This window comes from Medicago sativa, chromosome 5, assembly GCF_051527215.1.
Source record: "Medicago sativa cultivar Bolivia chromosome 5, Bolivia_mono, whole genome shotgun sequence".
Classification (NCBI taxonomy): Eukaryota; Viridiplantae; Streptophyta; class Magnoliopsida; order Fabales; family Fabaceae; genus Medicago; species Medicago sativa.
In genome coordinates, this window is record NC_140753.1 from 16,707,979 (window position 1) to 16,732,602 (window position 24,624).

General features: G+C 31.1%; 1 protein-coding gene and 1 long non-coding RNA gene across 2 annotated transcripts; one reads left to right on the plus strand and one right to left on the minus strand.

The window, feature by feature from the left end:
* Positions 1-243: 243 nt before the first annotated feature.
* LOC146920577 (uncharacterized) lies at positions 244-2,458 on the plus strand. Its single transcript, XR_015011833.1, has 3 exons — positions 244-569; positions 731-817; positions 2,275-2,458. It is a non-coding gene; the product is annotated as an uncharacterized LOC146920577 (long non-coding RNA).
* Positions 2,459-8,715: 6,257 nt separating this feature from the next.
* LOC146920578 (Homeodomain-like superfamily protein) lies at positions 8,716-11,863 on the minus strand. The gene is made up of 6 exons (XM_085713996.1): positions 11,115-11,863; positions 10,682-10,758; positions 10,321-10,381; positions 10,048-10,120; positions 9,757-9,826; positions 8,716-9,257 (listed from the first exon to the last, which is right to left on the minus strand). The coding sequence occupies exons 1-6, from the start codon at positions 11,260-11,262 to the stop codon at positions 8,853-8,855; spliced, it is 834 nt and encodes a 277-aa protein (XP_085570122.1). The 5' UTR covers positions 11,263-11,863; the 3' UTR covers positions 8,716-8,852.
* Between the last annotated feature and the right edge of the window lie 12,761 nt (positions 11,864-24,624).

Here is a 24,624-nt window from a genome sequence, read left to right on the forward strand (position 1 = left end):
TTTTTTTATATGGACTAAAAGCACTATTAAAATTAAGTAAGGACTAAACTTAAAATATCCCAATTTTATAGGGACCAAAAACATTGTAATATCCCGCATAAAATCACTGTCAATTTCTGTGTCAGTTATTCACCCAAATTATCAATGAGATATTTTTACCCACAAACCTTTAGAACCAAGGGCAATATAGACATTTTGGTGGCCAAGTTTATTTTATATAGGAAAACCACACAAAATATCTTCACACAAAAACACAACACTTCTCTCTCTTTACAAAATTTTTCACAAAATTCTCTCCTTCCTCTCACAAAACCAAACCGACCTCCTTTTCTTCTTTCACCCCAATCTTCACAAATTCATCAAAGCTCCCAAAAATCACTCAATAGGTTATGATTCAAGCTCTTTAGTGGTGTAGTTACAAGGAACAAGTTCAAGTTTCTTCCCTCCCTTCTTATCTAAGTGAACCGCCCCTTTCCCTCTTTGTCCAATCTTCCATTTTTGTTTCTAAATCCATGGGAAATTGCTAAAATTCATGCTTAAAGAGGTACCCATAATGTTTTAAGAGCAAGGTAAGCAACAAAATTGGTTCCCTTTCATTTGCTCTTTGTTGGCCGCCCCTCTTTCTTCAATTTGGGGAAAAATTGTATTTTGTGAAATTGTTCCAATTCAAGCTTTTAGTGTGTTTAAAATGTTATCGGAATGATGTTAGTGACATGTTTGAATGTTGTAGGAGCTATTGGAAGGAGGAGTAACTTAACTAGTGGCTTGGAAGTGAAAATTTTTCCACAAAGATCATCAAAGGAACCAACACAATAGTGTGAGTTCCTTTAGTTAGTAAACCTTCCCTTTTGGGTAGTCCAATTATGCTATTAGATTGATAAATCATGATTTTGAGCATTAGGACATAGTTAGTGCTATTATGTTTTAGGCTTAATACCCTTGCTAATATATTCTAGAATTTGCTTTTATGTTAATTGTCATGCTTATGTTAGTATAGAAGTTGGAGGAAAATTATTAGGCAAGGATTCAATACATTTTTGAAATATGTATATGATTTCGGCTAGATTCCGGAAATTAGAAATTTGTTAAATATTTGGTATTTTCCTATCTTTGGCTAATGGGAATGAAAAACTTTTAATGAATACACGACCATTGGCGGTTACAGATTGAACTTTCATTTTTCCGGATATGTAGCCGAAAAGTGTTTTGAGAACCTCCAACCACATACTACCATAATGCTATGCGTATTAATGTAAAAGAATGTTTAGAATAAATTATGCCTTTAGAAATTATAGATTATGATCTAGTATGTTAGGACATAACATAGAGACATTATGACTTAAGATATTTACCCTTGCTAGTGTACTCTAAAATGGTTTTATATTGATAATTATACTTATGGTAGTGTATGAGTTAGAGGAAAAATTATTATGACAAGTTTTGCACAAGTATGAATAAATATGCACATTTCGGCTATAATTTTGGAAAGTGAGAATTGTTGGTTTTATTACTTTGTTTCAAATCTTAACTAATGTAATTTACACTTTTAAGGTAATATAATGGCTTGGTTTGGCTAAGAATACAAATTCTCATTATTACCGAACGTGTAGCCGAAATGTATTATTATGACCTCTAATTACGTACTACCATATAGCATTATTATTTATGTAAAAGAATGTTTAGAGTAAATTGGCCATGAATAAGAGTTATGGGTAAGTCACTAACCCGGGTAAAATACCATTTTTGAGAAGAGAATAGTTATTGACACATTTTCAGTTAGAGACGAGAATTTAATTCTAAATAACAGAATATGACATTAATTGATTTATTAAATTGTGGCTTTCGCTATCCCGCCAGTTGGATACGAAAGGTTCCCGCCAGTTGGAACGGGCACTATCCGTGAGGATGACCCCACAATAATCAGAGGAGTCCGGTATCCCCGTCAGTTGGGTTTCCCGCCAGTTGGAAAATATTTATATATACCGGTTATCAGAGGAATAAATTCCGGGGTTACTCCACCTGGGTTTATTCGTAAAATCAACTCAGATAATTGTTTGTTCAACGCTAACTTTACTAACACACTTGTTAGATATTGAGATTAAATATTCAGTTATGTTATGATATCAGAGTTACAGGTTAAAGATGTATAACCTCAGAGAGGTTGAATTTAGACAGAGGACAATCATAGGTATCCCCAAAGATTGTCTGCAGCCTAGGATAGGTGGAGCTCACTGAGACATCATGTCTCATCCCATTCCATTTATTATTTTTCAGGTCCACAGTCATCCAAGAGGAAAGATTAAGTAAAGGCTACAGATTGATTATGGTGCTTCACTGATGATGTTTATATGTGGAAGTATGTCTAAGGACTTGTTGTGATGTATTTTAGTCCCTATCAGTTTATGGGAATTATGTATCAGATTTTGTATAATATTTTGTGCTCGTCAGTTAGTACAAATATTATCTAGATAATATGTAAAGTTATTAGATAATCAATCAGGAGTCCTAAAGACATATGCACATTATCAGTCATCACAGGTAAATTTTTATATTGAAATTTAATGTACCCGGTATTAAATTTTAACGCTTTCTAAAATTCTAGACACTTTTATTTGGGCGTTACACATATGATGTCATTTACCACATGGCAGCCAGCCATGTCACTTGAAATGTCTATGTGGCGTGTCTTGGTCAGCATTCTGTTAGCCTATTCAGCACAGTTTGACGGCAAGGACCAAACTTACAAACGGAAAAAAACGTTGGGGATGAAAAATTTAATAAAATTTAAATAAGGACCAATGTTGGAAGCTCGCTTATTTATAGAGATCTTAAACATAATTAACCCAAAAAGTTTTTAATACAATTTGTTGAATTTCATTTGATCCTTGCAATGCAAGAAATCAGTTACGCGAATCTGGTATGGTAAACCACGTGCATTTGTATTATTACATGTACTGTAACTTACTGGTAGCCTCAAAGTGCATCAATTTTTGTCTCTTTTGGCTACATTTTAAGGTCACCTTCTTCTTCTTTGCTCTGTCAATGGAATAATATATATAATTTATAAAAGTTAAAAATTATACTTCTTTGTCCTCTTATGCAAAAATTGTGGGTATTAAAAAAAACTGGTTGAAGCGATAGATTAGTCTCAAATATGTATAACTTTTACTATAATACATTTGGTCTTTTTTTTGGTTACATAATACATTTGGTCTATTAATGTATTCAATGTTTCTTTTTTTTATATTCTAAGACAAACTAATAATATTAAGAGTGATATATTTAGAAAAAGAATATCATATGAATCTGAAAATTTGTAGAGAATTTTGGTATAAAAGGACGGAGTGAGTAATTTTTTCTTGTATAGTTGCACTCATATATAATTTGTTTGGATTCTTCCTATCACCTAAATGGACAAATTCAAATTAGTCAATTGTTACAAATTATTTTTTAAAGGTTTTTTGTGTCACAAGTAAGTTCCATTACACCCCTCAAAAGTAAAAAAGTACGTTCCGTTATATGTTGTTACCACAATTTGTCTCATTTCCTCTTCTCTTGCACAAAATTTGTCGCAATTTCCCTCCTTTCTCGGAAAATAGTTGCCCCTATTTGGTTTAGTCTATTTATGAAATGAACAAGTACATTATAAAATATGGAATATGTAGGATAAGTGGTCAACCTTTTTTGTAAATTAAAGAAAGTGGTCAACCTTGTTCATGTATATGTAATATAAGAGACGCACGTGTATGATTATGTGAAAAGGGTAATGATGTACATGAAATGAAACTTTATGCTAGACAAAAAGAAACTTAAACTTCCCTCAAAAAAAAAAAACTTAAACAATTAAATCGAGCATTCAATGCCACTTTACTTGTTAAAATTTTCCCTTCCCTTTTTTTTCAGAAAAAAAAAACTCCCAACATGTTTATAAATTATTTTCCGTTTATTTTAAAAATCTATCTTACGAAACCAGTTTACAATTTATAATTTTATAAAACTAAGATTTAATCATATTTCTTACTTGATTATAAAAATAGTGTATACATAAATGTTCTTCTACTAAACACGTAAAGCAGTTAAACAAGTTGTTTCGAACACCAATTTTTTTTAATTTTAGTACAAATCAGCAAGGTGGAATTATAGTAGTATATGAAACCGATTTTGTCTAGTGAACCAAAGGCTACTCAAAGGGATGCTCATTAATTGTGAACCTTCTATCATGAACATTATCATCATCATTATAATATAAGATTGAATATGTACTAAAAAAGTGAATGTGGGTTGGAGATTGAAAAAGTGTATGAGACTGAATCGTGATTAGATGATTCTATGAAGTTTTTAAATAACCTATGTATGGGAATGCCACAGAGATTCTTAGGTAGAATTTGTATTTATGTTTCTTTAGTTACTGGTTCAAGAAACAATGCTCCATTGATGTGTAATATTATTTGATGATTTATATCATACACTTTTTGGCTCTATTCTGAAATTCTGAGTAAAGCATATTTTCCAAACCCTCTATATATCGCTTATAGTTCATTGATTTTGACTATCTTTAGTTTGTAAATTGTACAATTTCTATAGTCTTCGACAGTTTCTTTAGAATATTTCATATACATTTTTTGAAACATATTTTTAGGAGGTATTATGACAAGTGAATCATCCGGAAAAAAGAGTGTATACGTAACTTCTACTATCAATTGAAAATATATTTCCGCCACGTCTATATCAATGTTTTTATCAATATTCACATAATATGTATTATGTTAGTCTACCTATGTTTTTGTCAAATATAAATGAATTTATTAAAAGTCAGCGAACCACATAAAAACAAAATAATTTAGGAATATGAAAATTTGTTTTGGTGATGACTCTCATCATCGCGTTTGAATCAATCAAATATTATTAAATAATCAATATTTGAAATTTAGTGTAGAAGTATATATGAAACTGATTTTGATATTTAGTAGGTGAATTTAAGTAGTCAACTGAACCTTATACTTAGATTTTATGTTTTTAAAATACCTTTTTGAATTGGTAAGTAGACACTCTAATGAGAAGTACTTTTAATTTTCAATGTCACTTAAAATATGGCAAATTATATTATTAAAAAACTTTGATTAAAATTTGGAATTTTTTTTGACCTAGGTACGATTAGAGGTGTTTGCGGTGCAGTTTAGTTCGGTTTTAAGGGTAAAAGTCATCCGAACCATAAGATTAAAAAATACGCGGTTTGGTTTGGTTCGGTTAACTTTAAAAAAAAATCCGAACCAAACCAAATCAATGTAGTTTGGGTTAGATCGGTTGGTGTGATTTTTTCGAGACGATACAATTTTTTGTTTTCAACATTAAAATCAAGTTAAAAAGCTGAAACACAACATATTTTCAGCAATGTTTTAAATTTCATTAAATATTACAATTTCATTTTCATTTTACAATGTTCCAACAACATAGACCAAGTTAAAAACATGGACTAAATGTAATCCTATTTTGTAATAAATGCAAAAGGCTAAGATTTTATCATTGTCTAAAATTTCAAGTAGCACGTAAATACGTTTTTTTAAATAAAAAGCAAAGAAAAGATCTAACAAGAGAAAAACTATGTCATTTTATAAAAGTTATCATTGAGTTTCTATTAGTATTGGTCTAGATGAGATATGTTTAATTAACATTTTTCTTATGGTGCAGTTTGGTTTGGTTTAGTTTGGTTCAATTGGTAAAATGAAAACCACAAACCAAACCAAACCATGCGGTTGAGTAAGAAAATAATTCGATTACATACAAACCAAATGTTGTTTTTTAAGATTTGATGCTTGAGAGTGTATAAGAGAAAAGGCTACAAAAGAGGATCTAAACCCATAAGTTTTTCAAATTTTGCCATTCAAATCCCTCATTCATATTTCCATATTCTCTTTCACAACCTACACCTTTTCCTCTTCCGCATTTTCTTCTCATGCAAGTTTTCTTTCGCTACCTCCTTCAAAAATCAACTCACCTCATTGCAAGTTATAATTGATCTCATGGTATTAAACACCCAAAATCCAATCAACCACTAAAGGCATAAAAAATAAATAGAGTAAAATAATGAATAATTATATTTGTACAACTATTTTATGACAATTTTTGTTACAACTTTCTTTTTCTCTTTTGTTATTGCAAAAAGTAAGAGCACAATATGGATATAAAAGAGAAATTTATCAAAAAGCTGTCACAAAATAGTTGTACAGATATTATTAGTTATTTTCGATGTTATAAAAAAATTGAAATTTAATTCAATCTAATGAGTTATTTATTTTCTGCAATTCATAAATCTTCATCGGTGATATTTAGAAGCAAATGATTATGAAAAATTTACGAGCCCTGGAGAAGGTGTATAGGTCGTTCAACCAACGGATCTTCCTTGGGATGGAGAAATGCCATAAACACCCCTCTAGATTTCGAATATATCTCATATTGGTCACATAACATAATACACAGAAATATTTGTTTGTTGTAGTGGGAAATAGCTAAACACGAGTTCTAGTCTTTGATGCCATTTTTGGTGATTATTTTGTATTTTATTTTTTCAAAAAATTTACGAGCCCTGGAGAAGGTGTATAGGTCGTTCAACCAACGGATCTTCCTTGGGATGGAGAAATGCCATAAACACCCCTCTAGATTTCGAATATATCTCATATTGGTCACATAACATAATACACAGAAATATTTGTTTGTTGTAGTGGGAAATAGCTAAACACGAGTTCTAGTCTTTGATGCCATTTTTGGTGATTATTTTGTATTTTATTTTTTCAAAAAATGGTCTTGCGAGTAGTTGAACACATGATGAGTAGGGGGAAATAGCTAAACAAAACTAACCGCTGCACCAACTAAGAATTTGTGTTTATACAACAAAATCATCCAAGATCCACCACAAGCATCAACATTCAACACACTCACACTTGATCACATACAACACTAAATATCAAAATCAGTTTCATATCCTTTTACACTAAAGCCCTCCCTCACCTTCCCAAAATTCCTCTACTTCCTCAATTCAACAACACAATCACAACAAACATTCTTTTTTTTTTGAAGAACAAACATTCTTGAATCCTTGAGTTAATTAGAAGATGACTGCTGGATTTACATCTCTTATTAGAAGATGTCTTTCTGAACTTTCGTGGCTTGAAGCGATTCGTTTGGATATGGGCGGAATCAACCGGGGTAGTGAGCTCAACTCCCCCAACTTTTTATTATATTTTAACTTTTTTTTTTTGTGGTGGTTGGAGTTCAAACCCCGAACTTTTTATTATCCTCTAAATACTACTTATATTTGTTAAAAAGGGACATCTCACTGACGTAGGTGGTTGGATAAAAAATTAATCACCCTTGGGGTGAAGGATCTCAAGTTGTAAAAAAAAAAATTCATTGGTAAAAAAAACTCATTGCAATGCTAGCACCTAGGTTGTGGAGGGAATAAATAAATACTATTGATTAAACAATAACAAGGGATTTTTGTTAAGAAAAATTAACAAGAAAGAAAAGTACAAGGTAAGTGGCAACTGAAGCAACGGAGAACAAAATTGTGGTGCAGGAAAAAAAAAAAAAAAAAAGGTGAACCGAGTACTGTATGAAATCAACAAGATGATACGGTTATTTCTGTCGTAACAATAAGATATCACAGTTTTTAAGTTTCACCTGTGACAGTGAGGAACCTTTTTCTAGTGGGGTCCACTAACTTTAAGCATTCCTTCCTTAAACTTTCTTACATTTGCCTTTCAATATACTGGTATAAAACATTTGCCTTTCAATATACTGGTATAAAAATGAGTTCAACAATAAATTATAAATTTTAACAACAGATATATATATATGTGTGTGTGTGTGTGTGGGGGCTGTTAACTTGCACCCACCTAAAAACACTAAGGTGCAAGTTAACAAGTTGCACCTACTTGTACTTTACTAAAACACCCTTTTGTCTCTATTAAACTTTATTTTAATTAAAAGGACATTTTTGTAAATAGCATAAATAATATTTGTTTATAATAGAAAAACATGGGTGTTTTGGTAAATAACTAGTAGATGCAGCTTGTTAACTTGCACCTTAGTGTTTTTAGGTGGGTGCAAGTTAACAACCCCCTGTATATATTAGTTCAATGTTCAATTAGTTTGAAATAAGAGAAAAGTAGTTGATAGACGTCTATATTTAAATTCAGATAAATGAGTAATCAAATAAATTATTATCCTAAAAAAATTAATCAAACAAACTGATTATTGACATCTGTCGTAAAAACATAAAAAAAGCTAACTTCTGTGATAAAAAAACAATAGGCATAAAAACATCAAATTCTAATTTCAAGTTAAAATAAATTGTATTGAAAAAAATTAATTATACTCGAGATCAGTCAAACATGACAAATCAATTTTACATCTCTAAATTGACCAACTTTTACATAGTCACAACACTAAATAAATTTTATTTAAGCACATAAAAAATAAAATTTCAAAGAGGAATGATATTAAGTGATGTGACTAAATTATTTCTTTTTTAAATTTTATCAACTATGTGGGTCTAAATAAAATGTATTTAAGGTCGTATATATTCAAGAGTTACTCATCTAAATTATCCGTGATATCAAACATATAACATGTGTTTGACAAATGGAAAAATCAATTATGACTTCTATGGTGTAAGTGAAAATAGAAAACTATGAATAAACTTAGACAATAACGAGATAATTAACATGTTATCTTAGCTTTATCCAACAATAGAGAGAAAATTATGGAATACATATGTAGGAAAGTAGAATTTCTCTCCAAAAAAAATGTAGGGAAAGTAGAATATTCACTTCAATGGTTAAGCATATGATAATTCAAAAACGGTATACCCTATATGAAACCATATTTGATTCCATTTCAGCTCCATCTACAGATACAAGTTCATTGCCACCTTTAATGTTTAAGTCTAGCTGTATTGCACCCCCTTCAACTTGAGGCTTTAGTTCCTTATTTTCTTCTGTCCCTAGTACTTCTTGATAATTGAAAGCTTGAGCATGATTCTTATTATGGAATTCATTCATGCCTAGTATGTTTTCTTTACTATCTTTATTCATATTTTCCATGAAATTTGACAAAGCTGAGTTGAACTCAACCAGTTGAGCTTTTGATGCATTAAGATTGCTCTGTCCATCTTGAGAAAGGCTTGTTTGTGCTTTCTCTAACACTGCCTCCAAATACTTCCCTTGAGCCTCTATTCTCATTTGCAATTTATTTTGTACCTAGAATTAAACAGTCCAATTGGTTAGAAATTCACTAGTTAGGGCTAAGGATATATATACTCCTTAGGTCTCTTATTATAAGACTCACATACTAATTTGCAATTTATTTTGTACCTAGAATTAAACAGTCCAATTGGTTAGAAATTCACTAGTTAGGGCTAAGGATATATATACTCCTTAGGTCTCTTATTATAAGACTCACATACTAATTTTAGTGGTATTACGAAAAAAATAGTATATTAGCAATAAATTTATTAAAAAAAAAATGCGTTATTTTTCTAGAAGAGTCCTATTGTATGGTGCGAAGGACACAACGAACGACCGGGCATGATACATTATAGGCAGTGCTTTTATGTTTTTAAAATAAAATTAAAGATAATGAATTTACTTTTCTCAATTGTCAATTACATAGGAATATTTTTGTAAAAAAAATGATTAATACATGTAAAATTTTAAAAAGTGTCTTATAGTGCAAGTAAAAGAAAAAGTGAGAGAGTACCTCAAGTTGTTCTTCCAATCTCTTTTGAACTTCAATTTGTTGCCTTAGTGCTTCTCCTATTGGGATTTCTCTGTGAATTGTCGTTAAACTAGTTAGGAAATATAATAAGTTGTATTTACTTAAAAATTAAAATGCTAATTACATAGGCAAGAAGTTTTAGATGAGAATTTGGCTCTCTCTTTTTTTTTTTTTTTGAAAGAGATGAGAATTTGGCTCATGAAAAATATAGTCATACGTATAATAATAACTATTAAGCAAGATAAGTGAATTTTGATTAAATTCTAAACATACCCCCCTTCATTATCACCTCCATAGTTGGTATTAGTCCCTGAAGAATGGTTACTGAAATTTACATAGGAACATCCTAAAAAGATGAAAGACAAAAAAATCAACCAAATGTAATAGAAATAATTGCTAATGAAAGTTATCTGAAAAAAGCTTATGAAGTTATGAACATATCATAAGTTATTTTCATAAGCTCTTTTCATAAACTCTCTCAAACAAGTCAAGCTAAACACACCCTTCACTTATTTGAGACTCTTTCAAAATTTGTAATGAACTCACTATTATTCTCTTTGAATTGTTCTTCATTTTGTTTTCGAGCATGTTGTCCAAGTCTATACTTCTGCAAGTTAACAGAAAAATGTTCTTCATTATAGAAAGTCACGTACATATTTTATCACAAACTCAAGCTTCAACTATTTATTTTTCAATTAGTTTACCCTTTAAAGTGCACCATTCTCTAATTAATGATAATATAATCTCTATAACTAATACTAATTTGTCTTTTCACTTCTCAACCTATTATTAACTACTAGTTTATACCTTCATAAATTAAATATATCATCACTATGTAAAAAGGCAAAAGAAAAGGTGTAGAAATTTTATTTTATTTTTTGACTAAAAAGGTGGTAGAAGTTGTTACCTGTAAATGGCTCTTCAAATGATATAATGTCAAACCTTTTAATCCCATTAACCTTAGAACAGATTTAGGAGTCGCCTCTAAACACAAAAGCAAACAAAAAATAACATTGCAAATTAATATCATTTTGTGACAAGCTAAGAAACACTACATACATCAATCAAGCCATTAATAAGAAAATATTTAGAATCATAAGCTTTCACAATTGGACTACCCCAAATTCTCCATCACACTTCCTTTCAATGTCAAATCTAACCAAAAAACTTCCCTTTCAAGTTAACTTGAATGTGTATCGAACACTAGAATTTTAAATAAAGGTCTGCAACTACGAACTAGAGCGCAATATTTAGATTTTTCTATGTCTTTGCTAGAGCAACAAAAATACGACTATAATTTAAAAACTTTAACAAAACTAGATGAAAGAAGAGGTACATACTGTCAGGGCCACCAAGCTTTGTGACAGCGTCAACAAAGCGGTCGTGAAGATCGGTTGTCCACCTCAACCTCGGCTTCGGGTCTCTCGTCATCGTCATCATCACTCCATCATACCCTTCAATTCCTCCTCTCCCTCCACTTTCCATCATACCTTCTCCTCCTTTTTCTATCTTCAACTTCCAAATGGAAAATTCAAATGAATCTCACTTGAAGGTTTTGCTTTGTAGCCAAGAAAGTCTTCAAAGGTATAGTAAACAAACACTATAGCTTCTTCAAGTGACAATGTTTTTAGCTAGTGAAAATGGCAGAATCTATAATTTCATAAGACAAAAACAAGACTCTGATGAGTAATCATAACCTATAGGAATTGAACTAGAAACAAAACAAGTCAGAAGAACAGAACATAATTGATTAGATGAAAACAGAGGATTGGTGTTGTGACAAATAAAATAGAAAAAGAAGAAAAAATGGCTCAATGGAGTAAGAAGCAACAAAAACTAAAGCGTCAAATACGGTGATGGTTGGAGTTTAAATAATTGTGTTACAGTGATTCAAATAATTGTCAAGAAAATTCTTTTGTTTTCAGTAGATCCACGAAATAACAATAATTGTTGAAAACTCATACATAAGTGAAAGAGTTGTGATTTGATATTGTCATTAAAAACTCACACAAATGGAATAGATGTGGCTACTCGATCATACAATCAATCAAATAATTTTGATGTTTTTGATAGTTGAGCTAGGACTCTTAACATTGTCAAACAATTTCTAATAATTAATATATGTCATTGTTAAAGAGTATTATTAAAATAATTTTTTATTATGAAATTTAGACGAATTACTTTCCAAAGTTTATTAGGTTTCATATAGTTCATTAGGGTGACAAAAGACAAAAGCTTCAAAGAATCCTGATAAAATACCTACAATAAGGTCATCAATTTGGCAACGAGTTAACTTTATGTACCGATGTGCTATGAGTCAACTACTTATTGATTAGAATGAATGGCTAGAATTTACCTTTTAAAGTAAATAAGTAGGATGTTCGGGACTCGAACTCTGACCCCTGTATATAGTAATGCATTGTTCTTTGTCAACTGAGTTATGTTTATAGGGACCGATTTCCATGATTCTATTAAAATATCATTATGCCCTTGACCAAAAATATATATAATTATGCAAGAATCATTTAGGTGCATTGGAATATAAAAATTAATTAATTAATGTATTCAGCTCACCTTGTTGTAGAAAATAGCATGTCCTAAATTGTTTAACGAACATGTTAGAGAAAATCTCGGCGAGGAATCTGAGGCAATAACGTGGATGTTAAGTTTTTTTAATTGGAAACATTGTATCCCATCCTGTTGCGTGTTCTAACCGTTGGATCCGTGTGATGGAAGAGAGGTGAATTTATTAGGGAAATTGGACGGTGCATAATGTGGGGTGAGAAGGGTTCATGGGAGTGGACAACATGGAATATTCTATTTTAGACCAAAATAGAAGGATGTGATTGAGAATCCAAAACAAAGGAGAAGGTCACTTAGGCACATGGATCATGAGATGGGATTGGAAGAGAAGGAAATTAGTGGTATTAGGGTGTTTGCGGGTGAATTGGTTCGATTTTGAATCTAAAAGTCACTTAGACCATAAGATAAAAAAATAATATGGTTTCATTTGGTATGATTGACTTTTAAAGTTTTAACACAGTACTAACAATTGTAATTTATTACCGAAGAAGAGGTAACTATTGAAAGTTGAAGACTAATCCTCAAAAAATATTATTGATGGGGACGACAAATGAAAATTCGCTAAATAAGTAGATAGATGATAGATTCATTCCCTCAAAAAAGAAAAGTAGATAGAATCAAGTATATACTCATATCCTTAGTCGTTTGATCATAATTGTTCAACGTCTAATAACAAATATAAAAACATATATAATAAGATATTTCGGTCTTCTTAATTGATCTCAGTTATCTTTAAGAGTTTAATTTTATAGCTACGAAGACGGATAAACTGTTTTACGTAAAAGTGTAGTGGATACTAGATATACTAGAGTATATGTAAGTCATAATAACAATCACAATCTTTTTTAGTATTTTTCTAAAGTGTGTTTGGATGAGAGAATGTTTTGAGGTAATGATATTTTTCAAGGGAATATAAACCTTTTAGGTAAATTTCATTGTTTAAATAATAATTTGAAGAATTTTTAAAATGATGGAAATTTGTGAAGTATTTTGTCCAAGTTAAATTTAAAGAATTTCAAATGACACCTAAAAGATAGGAATTTCAAATTTGTTCATTCTCGCAATTTTTTCAAATTTTGCATTTTTGTCCTCATATTTTTCAAAATTTTAAAATTGACCCCAATATATTTTCAAAAAATGCAAATTGATCCCTATTTTGTTGACCCCTCAAATTTTCAAAAATTACAGATCAGCCCCTCAAATTTTTCAATATTTGCAAAATGACCCTTATTTTTCAATTTTTAAAGTTGACCCAAAAGTTTTAAAATTTACAAAGTAGCCCAAAAATATTAAAAATGAAATTATTTATTATTCTATCCAAACCATAACTTTTAAAGACGAAGACAATTCAATTGAATCATTTGAATTGCTTAAAATTTTGATTTCTATAAAATTTTCAATCACCTAGTCCAAACATACTATTAAAGTTATTTGCACAAATCAATTGAATTTATATATTTTGTTATTTTTGATAGAATTATTTTTATTTTTCCTACAATACCCGTACTTTATCTTACTTCACTCATAAGTACCTAAGGATTTTACCGAAGAAATAATAATCAACGTTGGATTGATTTTTGAAAGCTATAAGTAAATAGAAACAATCTTTTCTACAAATGCGACGAGTAAAAATGAACAAATGAAGTATTTGTATCAATCAATTTGATTTGAGTATCTTATACCTCAAGGTTTGATGATAACATAACAAGCAAAGCAAAGGTGTGTCATCATATGATATTCTAATTGCTAAGGAACAAATTAACATTGTTTAAGTGTGCATGATACCCAAAGTACATTAATCATCAGAGTATGAACACATAGCAAAGGTTTCCAAGCGTAAGAAAATCAGGTAAAATGTGTATTCTATGGGTCAACACAAAAGGAAATCGGTCAATTTGTCTGAATGAGACGATCCTCTAAACGAAGTGAACACAACAACGCCAACATCAATCACCTGACCTCAATAATTCTCTGGGTGATACTCAACAAGAGACATCTAATAATCATATGGATTGTTCTATGGATCAAAGTTCAGAGCACACAGTGCTTATTATCTGAACGATCTTTTGAAGTAAAATGAAGTTGATCTTTAAAAAACTCATCATCTTAAAGAGTTCACTGTAAAACAAATGAAGACAACAATAAAAAAAAATATAGTGACGTACATCTTATCCAACAACTTTATTTGTATTTGATCTCTTTTAATTATCCAACATCTATTTTTCAACGATAGTACTCTCTTCGATATAAAAGAAAAATTATTCAATACGTGTAAATTGTCGATGTTGCTATCTTCCTCCAACCAGGGCCGTCCCTATAAAATCGGAGGCTCGGCTCTCTTGGAAAAAATTGGCCCCTAAAAAATACAATTTTTTTGTAAAAGAGAGAAAAAAACTATAGTGTTTTTTTATTTAATTTTATTTTTTTAGAGAATAATTATAATGTTTGTTGTTAGAAAAATATGACAAAGGCCATTAGATCTCAAATAGAAGGAGAAAAAGATTATAGTTGAACTGAATTAGAAGGAGAAGAGAGAGTATTGAAAATATAGACCTCAAATTCATTAAAACTAGGCCCAAAAGACACCTATCATGCTGAAAAATAATTTTATTTTTTTAGAGAATAATTATAATGTTTGTTGTTAGAAAAATATGACAAAGGCCATTAGATCTCAAATAGAAGGAGAAAAAGATTATAGTTGAACTGAATTAGAAGGAGAAGAGAGAGTATTGAAAATATAGACCTCAAATTCATTAAAAAAGGCCCAAAAGACACCTATCATGCTGAAAAATAATACAAATAATAAAAATATGAACAATTGCCTTTACAGGGAGTTGAACCGCAGTCAACTATAAAACAGTCAACTATAAAAATATGAACAATTGCCTTTACAGGGAGTTGAACCGCAGTCAACTAGCATAACACCAGCATGTTTTACCGCTGGGTCACGTCTTCCTTGATAGTTAATTTTCAATGCTACAAGTATATATTATTATTTTTTGTGCATTATATATTAAAAAAAATAATTTTGGGCCCCAAAATTGGGGAGGCCCAGCTCTATAGAGCTGTTTGCACCTCCCCAGGGACGGCCCTGCCTCCAGCCAAGCCTTCAAGAAATCTAAAGAAGAAGCAAGACCAATGTAGGTGTTCCCAATACCACACTTAAAAGAAAAAAGAATGGGTTCGAATTGATACTAAATCAAGAAAAAGTTTAGAATATGATTTATGAACTTTATGAAAAATCCTCTCAAGTGAGAGTAATATAGAACACGAAGTAAATGAATCAAGCAGTCTCAAGCACACTTAATTTAATATTAGATTTTCATGTAATATCATCTCTTAGAGAGTTATCAATCCTAGAAATGACTTTGTATCAAGCAGATACAAGCTCATGCACCTTGTCCAGTACTGGCAACCTGTGTAATATTCTAGAGAAACTATAAACACTTGGGATATCCTGACGAAACTCTAAACACTTGGATCTCATAAGTGTGAGAAGATGGAGTTGACTTATCTAAGTCAGGATCGTTTCTGAGTAATCCACCATGGTTGGATAAATAGGTAATAAGTGATGGATTTAGAAAAGATTGATGTTTTATGAAATTTTAGGGTAGATGCTTTGAGTATTGTAATCATGGATTATAGTGAAGGAAGTCTGTCTCGTGGAGAATGCAAAGTGACTCCGAATAGGGTGGATTGAACTAGCCATATTTTGTTTCTCTTCATCTCCCTCCCTCTCTTGTATGCTTTACTCTGCATACATATATAATGGCTCTGTTTGGTAAGACCATAAAAAGAGCTTATAGCTTATAGCGGATAGCTTATAAGTCCGTCTGACAAAATAAGCTCTGTTTGGTAACTTTTTTTACAATGAGCTTATAGCTTATTTCACGAATTTCCACGAGCTTATAAGCTATTTTTCAGACGCTATTCCAAGTAGCGTTTGAGCTTATAGCTTATAGCTTATCATCTTTTGTTCCATTTTTACCCTTATTATTTTAATTAAAACCCATATTTACCTTTTATAATATATTATAATTTAAAAAAAATGCTACTGGACGGCGTACAATGCTTTTGTTTAGCACATTAATATTGCAGTTCAACAACTCTAATATAATGATGGACGTGTGTGTGTGTATACCTCCCCTGTGTGTTATTTTTAAATGATAATATACCTCAATTGTTTTTTTCCCTTGTTCTAAACTATATAAAATTGTTTTAAGTCTTTTGTAAAAATGTCTATTTATCCCTTCTTGATTGATAATGTATTTAATAATTCAGTAAAATAAATTTCAAGAAGGTCCTCTCAAAAAAAAAAATTCATTGTAACTGTCAATTATTAGGTTCTAAACCATATAAAATTGTTTTAAGTCTTTTGTAAAAATGTCTATTTACTTTTTAAAAACCAAAATTGAATTAAGAATTCCTGAATATTTAAATATCAAGTTATATAAACTTTATATTTTGAATTAATAATACCCTTTTATGTCATTTTACATTTATCAGCTAGTTAAACCGCTAATTTTACCAAACACTTCAACTAGCTTATCAGTCATCAGTCATCAGCTAGCTTATCAGCTAAAAGCTATAAGCTAGCTTATCAGCTAAAAGCTATCAGCTAGCTTATCAGCTATCCGCTATTTTTACCAAACAGAGCCATTGTCTCTCTGCATCTCTCTCATGTTTTACTTTGTATTGTGTTTTACCTCATATAACTTCACCTTGTCTTTCTTATCTCAAATGAAGTTAATATTTTATAAAAATTATGGTGTTTTCTAATGTGGTCAATTAAAAGTTTTACTAAAATGATCTTAAGATGGAATGATTAAAGTTTTGTTTTTAAAAATGAGCACCAATTCAAACATTCCTTCCTTTTTTTTCCACCTTCAGTATTTTGTTTTTTAAGAAATAACAATCAATTATTGATCTAATATGGATGGTGTATACCATAAATTATTCACTTTCTTTATTCTCATCAATTTTCAATCCATGTTACCCGTCAAAACATAATGTTTTTTTTTTGTTATCCTTTAATAATTGTGGGTAATTTATCCAACATCTCTAAATACTAGTCACATGTAGTTTATAAACATACATGCTCTTCCCTCTAAAAAAATTATATAAGGTATTTTTGCCCACAAGTAAACACACAAAAGTTTGTTTATGAACTATATATTGTTAATTTCCATCGATCTTAGGTAAATTATCCATAATTCTTCTATGGGTAACTTATGTCTCAAACATAAAGCGGGCAAGAAAAGACTGAGACTATCGATACTGAGCCGGGGTTGAATCACAAGATAGATACCCTATGGTTAGTAGCATTAAAGGGGCAGTGCCATGAGGGAAATCGAGACTAGGAACGCAATGTCTTCCCATAAAACGAATAGTGGAGGGGACTTTGACTGCCTTCTTGTATCGGGTGAAGAGAAGGGGGGTGCTAGGATTAGTATAGGGCTCGAACCTGCAACAATACTACCGTTATGAGCGGTACGTTTCAACCAAAATTCAAATTTCGCCCAACTTTCATCTTTCTTTATTTTTCTCTTCAATCCCAAGTCCTAACAACAGGATATGACTCTAACCCTTTCCTCTATGATTATTATATCCTTTTTCGCTTCACTTTATAAACAAAACAGATAAGTATCATTTGGTCCGTGAAGAAAAAAATAATCCTTCAAGATCTAAGACTTCGTGTTTTCTTCTGTCCTTTTCAACACCCTTTTTATCATCTTGTGCTCAATATGTTGCATCTTGCATGCCTAGATATTATTCCTTTTGTTTCGTGGGTCCATTTTTCCTTGAGACAAAAAAACACAAGAAATGTCTCATATATTGCTTTGTCCCATGATTAATTATTGAAAATGATCTTAAAAGGTGAAGTAATATTCATGAAGAATTGATTGTAAACAAGAAGCTAGCATAGCACCAAAAAAGTCGTGGCAGACATTATTCACTTACTTTGATTTGTTGATATAAAGCCATTTTCCTTTGGATAGATTTTTTTTTCTAAAATTTCAACTTATTGTAGTTGAAATAACAAATCCATGATAAGAATTGGACATAGTATTAGTACTTTTCATAACAAAATTGTGTGCTAAAAAGTTAAACATGCATAGACTATTTTACCTTCCCCACACATCATTGGCTAGTTTTGACCGATTTCATCTTCTAGATTTAGCATATAATTAGCTTGACTTGACAAACAATTAACGTGGTCAAAATAAAATAAGAAATTAATGAAAACTTTATATAGTTTTAAAATCTAAATCACATGATAATTAGTTGGCCTGACAACCTAATCTAGTAGTATGGATCACATGTTCGATTTGGCCACAGCCTGCATGGTATGGGAAAATATTTGAAATCGCATGCCAACACCATAAGTTGTGTCTCCAAGGTTGACATCAACAACTTTCTTTTTATAATTGTAGTAGACAACTTTTGAAGCATTTTCTGAGGGAGTTATCATCTGTTGAATACAGCTTGTAATTGAGAAATTCTTTATTGATCACAAAGACAAGAAAAAAGTATTTAGGCACACACACATAATTGAACAAAATTAAAGAAAAAATAATTAAATGATATGACTAAATTTTTTTGATTTATTTTTCTCTACTTGTGTGAGTGTGTCCAAACATTTTTTATTTGTATTTGTGTTCAAGCAAGTCTTCCTCTTTGTAATTATACAAATCTTATTTGTCTTATTCTCATCTAGTCCCTTCGTTTTTTATGGTAAACAAAATTTCCTACATGGAATGCACTTCTGTCTTTATGTCACCCCAAATAATTAATGTCTACTAGCATATATTGAGGTCTAAAGCGAAAATAACATCAAAGTAACGAGTTCTACAAAAAAAAAAATGAAAAACTATTAATCGTTCGTGTATTAAAAATTCAACATCACTTTAAAATAACAAAAAAAAAATATAAAATATGTCACATAATTGCATTATTCTAAAAGCAAGTGCAACATTTTATTTTTGTAAGGAAATAGAAAAAGTCTTGTGTAACTGGGAAAAAAAAAAAAAGAGCTTGTGTTAGTTGTGCATTGGGCCTAGACCCGTGTATTTAGCCCAAAAAATGTCATTTATAGCTAAATCACATAAATGCACCTTCTTTTTTCACCATATTTAATTTCTCGGGTGACTTGCAAAGTATGGATTGTAGAATCCGAACGGCAAAAAAACTCCATGAAACCCTCCAAAACATGTTAAACGTTTTGGATTTTAAAATCCAAACAAAATGCGTGAGAAACTCATAGAGTGGAAAAAGTGATAGCTTTACAGAAAAGAAGAAAAATATTGAAAGAAAGCAAATATGACACGAGACAAAATCGAACAATGTTTACAGGCGCACTCACCATCTTATATGTGTTTCTTTATAAATGAAATGGTTTATTTTGCGACTTTTATTTTGGGTCAAAATTTGGAAGCTTAAATTAGGGTTTAGGGTGTCTTACCCTTAGACTAGCCCTGCATACACTGCAACGGAATATTATTTATTTTGATCGAATGACTATATAGTTTGTTACACTGTACTGAGGGATGTAGGGATATGGATCCACAATTCAATTAAGCTAAAAAAGTAGAAATTAACTTATTTATTTACGTGATACCTTCTCTTCTTATTGTTCAAATCAATCCCTCAACATGGACAACTCAATTCCAAAGCAAAAGGACAGACAAAAATGACTAATGACTAATGCTAATGCTATTAGTACTAATTTACATTAGAGTATCATAAAAGGAAAAAAATAATAAACTCAGTTTAACATTATTCAGGATTCATCATGAACTCGCTTCAATAAAAAGGAAAAAACGATTCATCATGAACTCATAATTTGACTGTGATCACAAAACAAGCAAGTTAAATAGTCTAAACTCTAAAGTGATATTTTAAAAAAAAATATTGATCACTCACGTATTAATGATATTGAATTTTTTGTTATTCTAATTTTCCTTGTATTCTTTTATTTTGGTCAAGAATTTTCCTTGTACTCTACCAAATAAAACCTAATTTTTCCTTGTCATTAAAATTGTTTTCATTCCACTTGTAACATTATTGTTCTGTGATCATTCATTGTCCTTTTTGTTACAGGGCAATTAATGTCTTGAAATAGTGAGCAATGTTTGAAGTAGAGGAGAGGATCAACCCAAGCAAAAATCCTAAAGTTTCACGTTTACAAAAAAATAATAATGCTGGAAAAAGAAGGGAGGAGTTGTTTGCTATGCTCCTCTAGTTTTGAATTTTCCTTTGTGTAGACTTATATTTTATTTAGATAGACGAAATGATATTAATCATTATAAATTGACTCATCATACTAGTGAAGGAGGTGGAATTTGAACCTCCGCCACGAGGTCTGACCTACAAATTTAACATTTTTGTTAGTTAAGCTAAGACTTGTGAATGTGTAGGCATATTTTACTTGTTGTAAAGTGTAACAGTTTTGAGATTTTTTGTGTTGGCAATGCTCACTTAAAAGACTCGTTTATTTTTTTTATGAAAAGGAAAGAAAAAACAAGCAAAGGAAAGAAGACCCAAAAATGATATTAGAGAAATGATATTTCTACAATTATTTTGTGATAATTTTTGTACAACTTTCTATCTCATACCCACATTATTTTTTTACCCTCTCTTTTTCTTTTTTTTCATTATTGTTTTTGACCAATAAAAAAAAAACAAAGTTGTCTCAAAATATTAATGCATGAAGATGGTCAAATTAAATATAGGAAGTTTGTTTTTTTTTTTGAAGGAAAATATAGGAAGTTTGTTGAAATTTCATTTCATTAACGATTGTTTACAGAATTGGAACCAACTTATGTACGGAGATGAATTAAGAAGCAGAAATAATAATAAGATTCTTATAAAGTGTTGACTAGAGTCTGAGAAGGGCTGGTTTCATTTATTTTTTATGATTGGACATTTTGTTCAGTAAAATATCAATCGAAAAAGCAATAATTAATTTTTTTTTGGTCAAAGCAATAATTAAATTTAAATACAGTGAATGTTACCAATGAGCAACTTGTTAATTAAAGGTATTCAACCAGCGATGAATTGATTCAGGTGATAAGAGATTTAGACACTTTAAGCAAGTTGTCGATTGTTTGATCTTTGACATCCTCCTACATATGAAAAAACTTGGTCGAGAGGCGAGGATAGGCGGGCATGTAACCCCACTCACTATATTTCTAACACTTCGGTGGGTGCATGCAATTTAGCTTAAACAACCATTTTGGTCTCGTTCTTAAAAAAAGAAAAACAATTTTGATCTCTAAATGTATCAAATGATAAAATAAAAAATAAAAAACAATTTTGATCTGGGGATCAAAATGATTAATTAAAAAGACACTTGAGAATATGTTTGTAATTTTGAAAAACTAAGCAGATAGTGTTTCAAACATTCAATGATGAAAATGGTTGTTTGTCCACTAATATTATTATAGAAAATGATAAATATAACTCAATGTTTTATTTTGTACATATTGCTAATCATATTGTTAATTATTATAAGTCTTTATTTTGTACTAACTTTGTTTTGCAGGACCAGTTACTTGTAGATGAAGTAATCCCTAAACTAATCACAGATGACATAAATGCAGTTCTCACCACTCTCCCTTCATCATTGGAGATCAAGGCAGCAGTTTTTGGTCTAAACAAGGACAGTGCTCCTGGTCCTGATGGGTTTGATGCCTTCTTCTTTCAAAAATACTGGCAGATTGTCAACAAGGAGGTTGAAAATGCAGAATTGGAGTTCTTCACAAAAGGATGGATTCTTCCAGGTTTCAATTCTAATATTATTGCCCTGATTCCAAAAAATCCAAATGCCTCTTCAGTAGATCATTATAGACCAATAGCTATGGCAAATTTTAAATTCAAAATCATTTCTAAGATTTTAGCAGATAGACTAGCTCAGCTTATGCCAAAGATCATCTCTAAAGAGCAAAAAGTTTTTATTCAAAATAGAGACATTAGAGACTGCCTGTGCATTGCCTCAGAAGCTGCTAATTTATTACATAATAAATCTTATGGAGGTAACATTATGCTAAAGATAGACATATCCAAAGCTTTTGACACTTTGGAATGGCCCTTCTTAATTCATGTTCTGAGAGCTTTTGGTTTTAATGAAACATTCTGCAACTGGATTGAAGTTATTTTAAAGTCTGCATATCTTTCAATTTTTGTCAATGGAAAAGCACAAGGTTATTTCAACTGTACTAGAGGGGTGAGACAGGGAGACCCTTTATCCCCTCTTTTATTCTGTCTGGCTGAAGATGTTTTGAGTAGAGGGATTTCTAAATTAGTTGATGATGGAAAGCTTGAACTCATTAAAGGAACTAGACATGTTAGTGTTCCTTCCCATACTTTTTATGCTGATGATTTGATGATATTTTGTAAGGCAAAAAATGCAGGTATCTCAAATCTTAGAGATTTATTCATCAGATATGCATTGGCATATGGTCAAGTGGTGTGATAAGTGCCAGGAAGTAGTACTTTTAATGTTTATTTATGGCACGTTTGTTACTTGTTTCACAAGTTATCCAGGGAAAAGCCGAGAGAAAAGTGAAATTTTGACCTTTTACGCTTTAGTCATCTTACTCTACCCATTTGTGCAGGAATTGAGTGTCCAAACATCAAGCAAGTGCAAAAACAACAAATTTGGGCAAAGGCCAGCTCGCCATGGCGAGCCAAAGGCGAGCTAAATGGCGAGGACTTCCAGAGAGCACCAGGCCACTTCGCCACTGAGATGGCCATGGCGAGAAATTTCGCCAGGCGAAGTTCTGGCGAGGCAAAAGGCGAAGAAAGGCGGTTTGATCTGATTTTTGGTGACGTGGCAGAATCCCATTGGTGAAGAAAACTGAGCTCGCCATGGCGAGTAATATTCTGCCAGGCGAAATTGACTTTTGCAGATTTGTATAAAAGCTCATTTTCTCTCATTTCTAGATATTAAGTTAGTTCTTATCTTAGTTTTTCTGATAGTTTTCATAGGTAGATATTTCTTAGGGAGAAATAAGGTAGATCATATAGAGTGAGAGTGATTTTGGAAGTTGGATCTTTATTTCTTTGTTGAGACATCACAAGTGTAATGAATCCTTCCTTTTCAATCCATCCTTGCAAGGCTTCCATGATGATGTGTAGCTAAATACTCTTTGTTAGGACGAGAGGTACTTGATCTTGCTAAACATGTAATTCTTTTGATCTTGCAATATATGATTCTAGCAATTTATATTCAATATTGTTGTTATTCTTGTGTTAATGCTTTCAATGAGATTCAAGATGCTTTGGACACAAACTCTTGAATCTAGAGCTAGAGTAGCAATATATCTTAGGTTAACTTATTTGACATCTTTGTTAATCTTGTGATAATCACCATAATCAAGAGTTTAATGCTTTCGGATGCTTAACCAGGCTGGACACAGTCGATTAAGTTATCTGATCGACTTTGTTATCGTTTAAGGGATTTGGACACGAATGTTTAAACGATAACGTAGAAATAATTATATCACTTTGGACACGAAGGATAGTTTAGAATTGATTGTGATAATGTTGTTTACAAAGCTAGAATTCGTATGGATCATTAGGTTACGTGTGACGCTTGGATAAGGAACGCTACTCCTAACAAGTTTCAATCCTTATTTATCTCAACTTTTACTTTTTGCAATTAGTTTAGTTAGTTACATTTCAATTCAAACAAACAAGTACTCTTAATACTTGGAATGATAGTCGATGTTAAACTGTCATTGATAACGCACTATTCCCTGTGGAGACGATACAAAAATACTTATTTTGTTTGATGCAAAACTACTTCATCAAAATGGCGCCGTTGCCGGGGAATGGTGTTTAGTTATCATAGATAGAACGATTGATTTATCGTTTTAAGCATTTGTATATAATCTGTAAATATTTTTTCTTTATTTGATAGTTGTTTGTACTAACCCCTTGTTGATAAACAAAGAAAAGTTTCTTGTTAGTTGTTTCCGTTTTAGGATCACCACCTAGCCAAAATCATGGCTGATCATGGTTACTTCAACTTCTATACTCCACCCGAGTATGAATCTTATCCTCAGTATCAGCAACATTCTTATGAAGATGAGAGATACAAGGTGATAGAAGATACTTTGAACATCTTCATGCGACAATCCATGATAAACATGCAAGATACCAACCAAAGATTGAAGACTTTATCACTTCAAATTGAGTTGATTCAAGCACAAATCATGGATAACCAAGCCAACAATCAATCCACTCTTGGAGAACAAGAAAAAA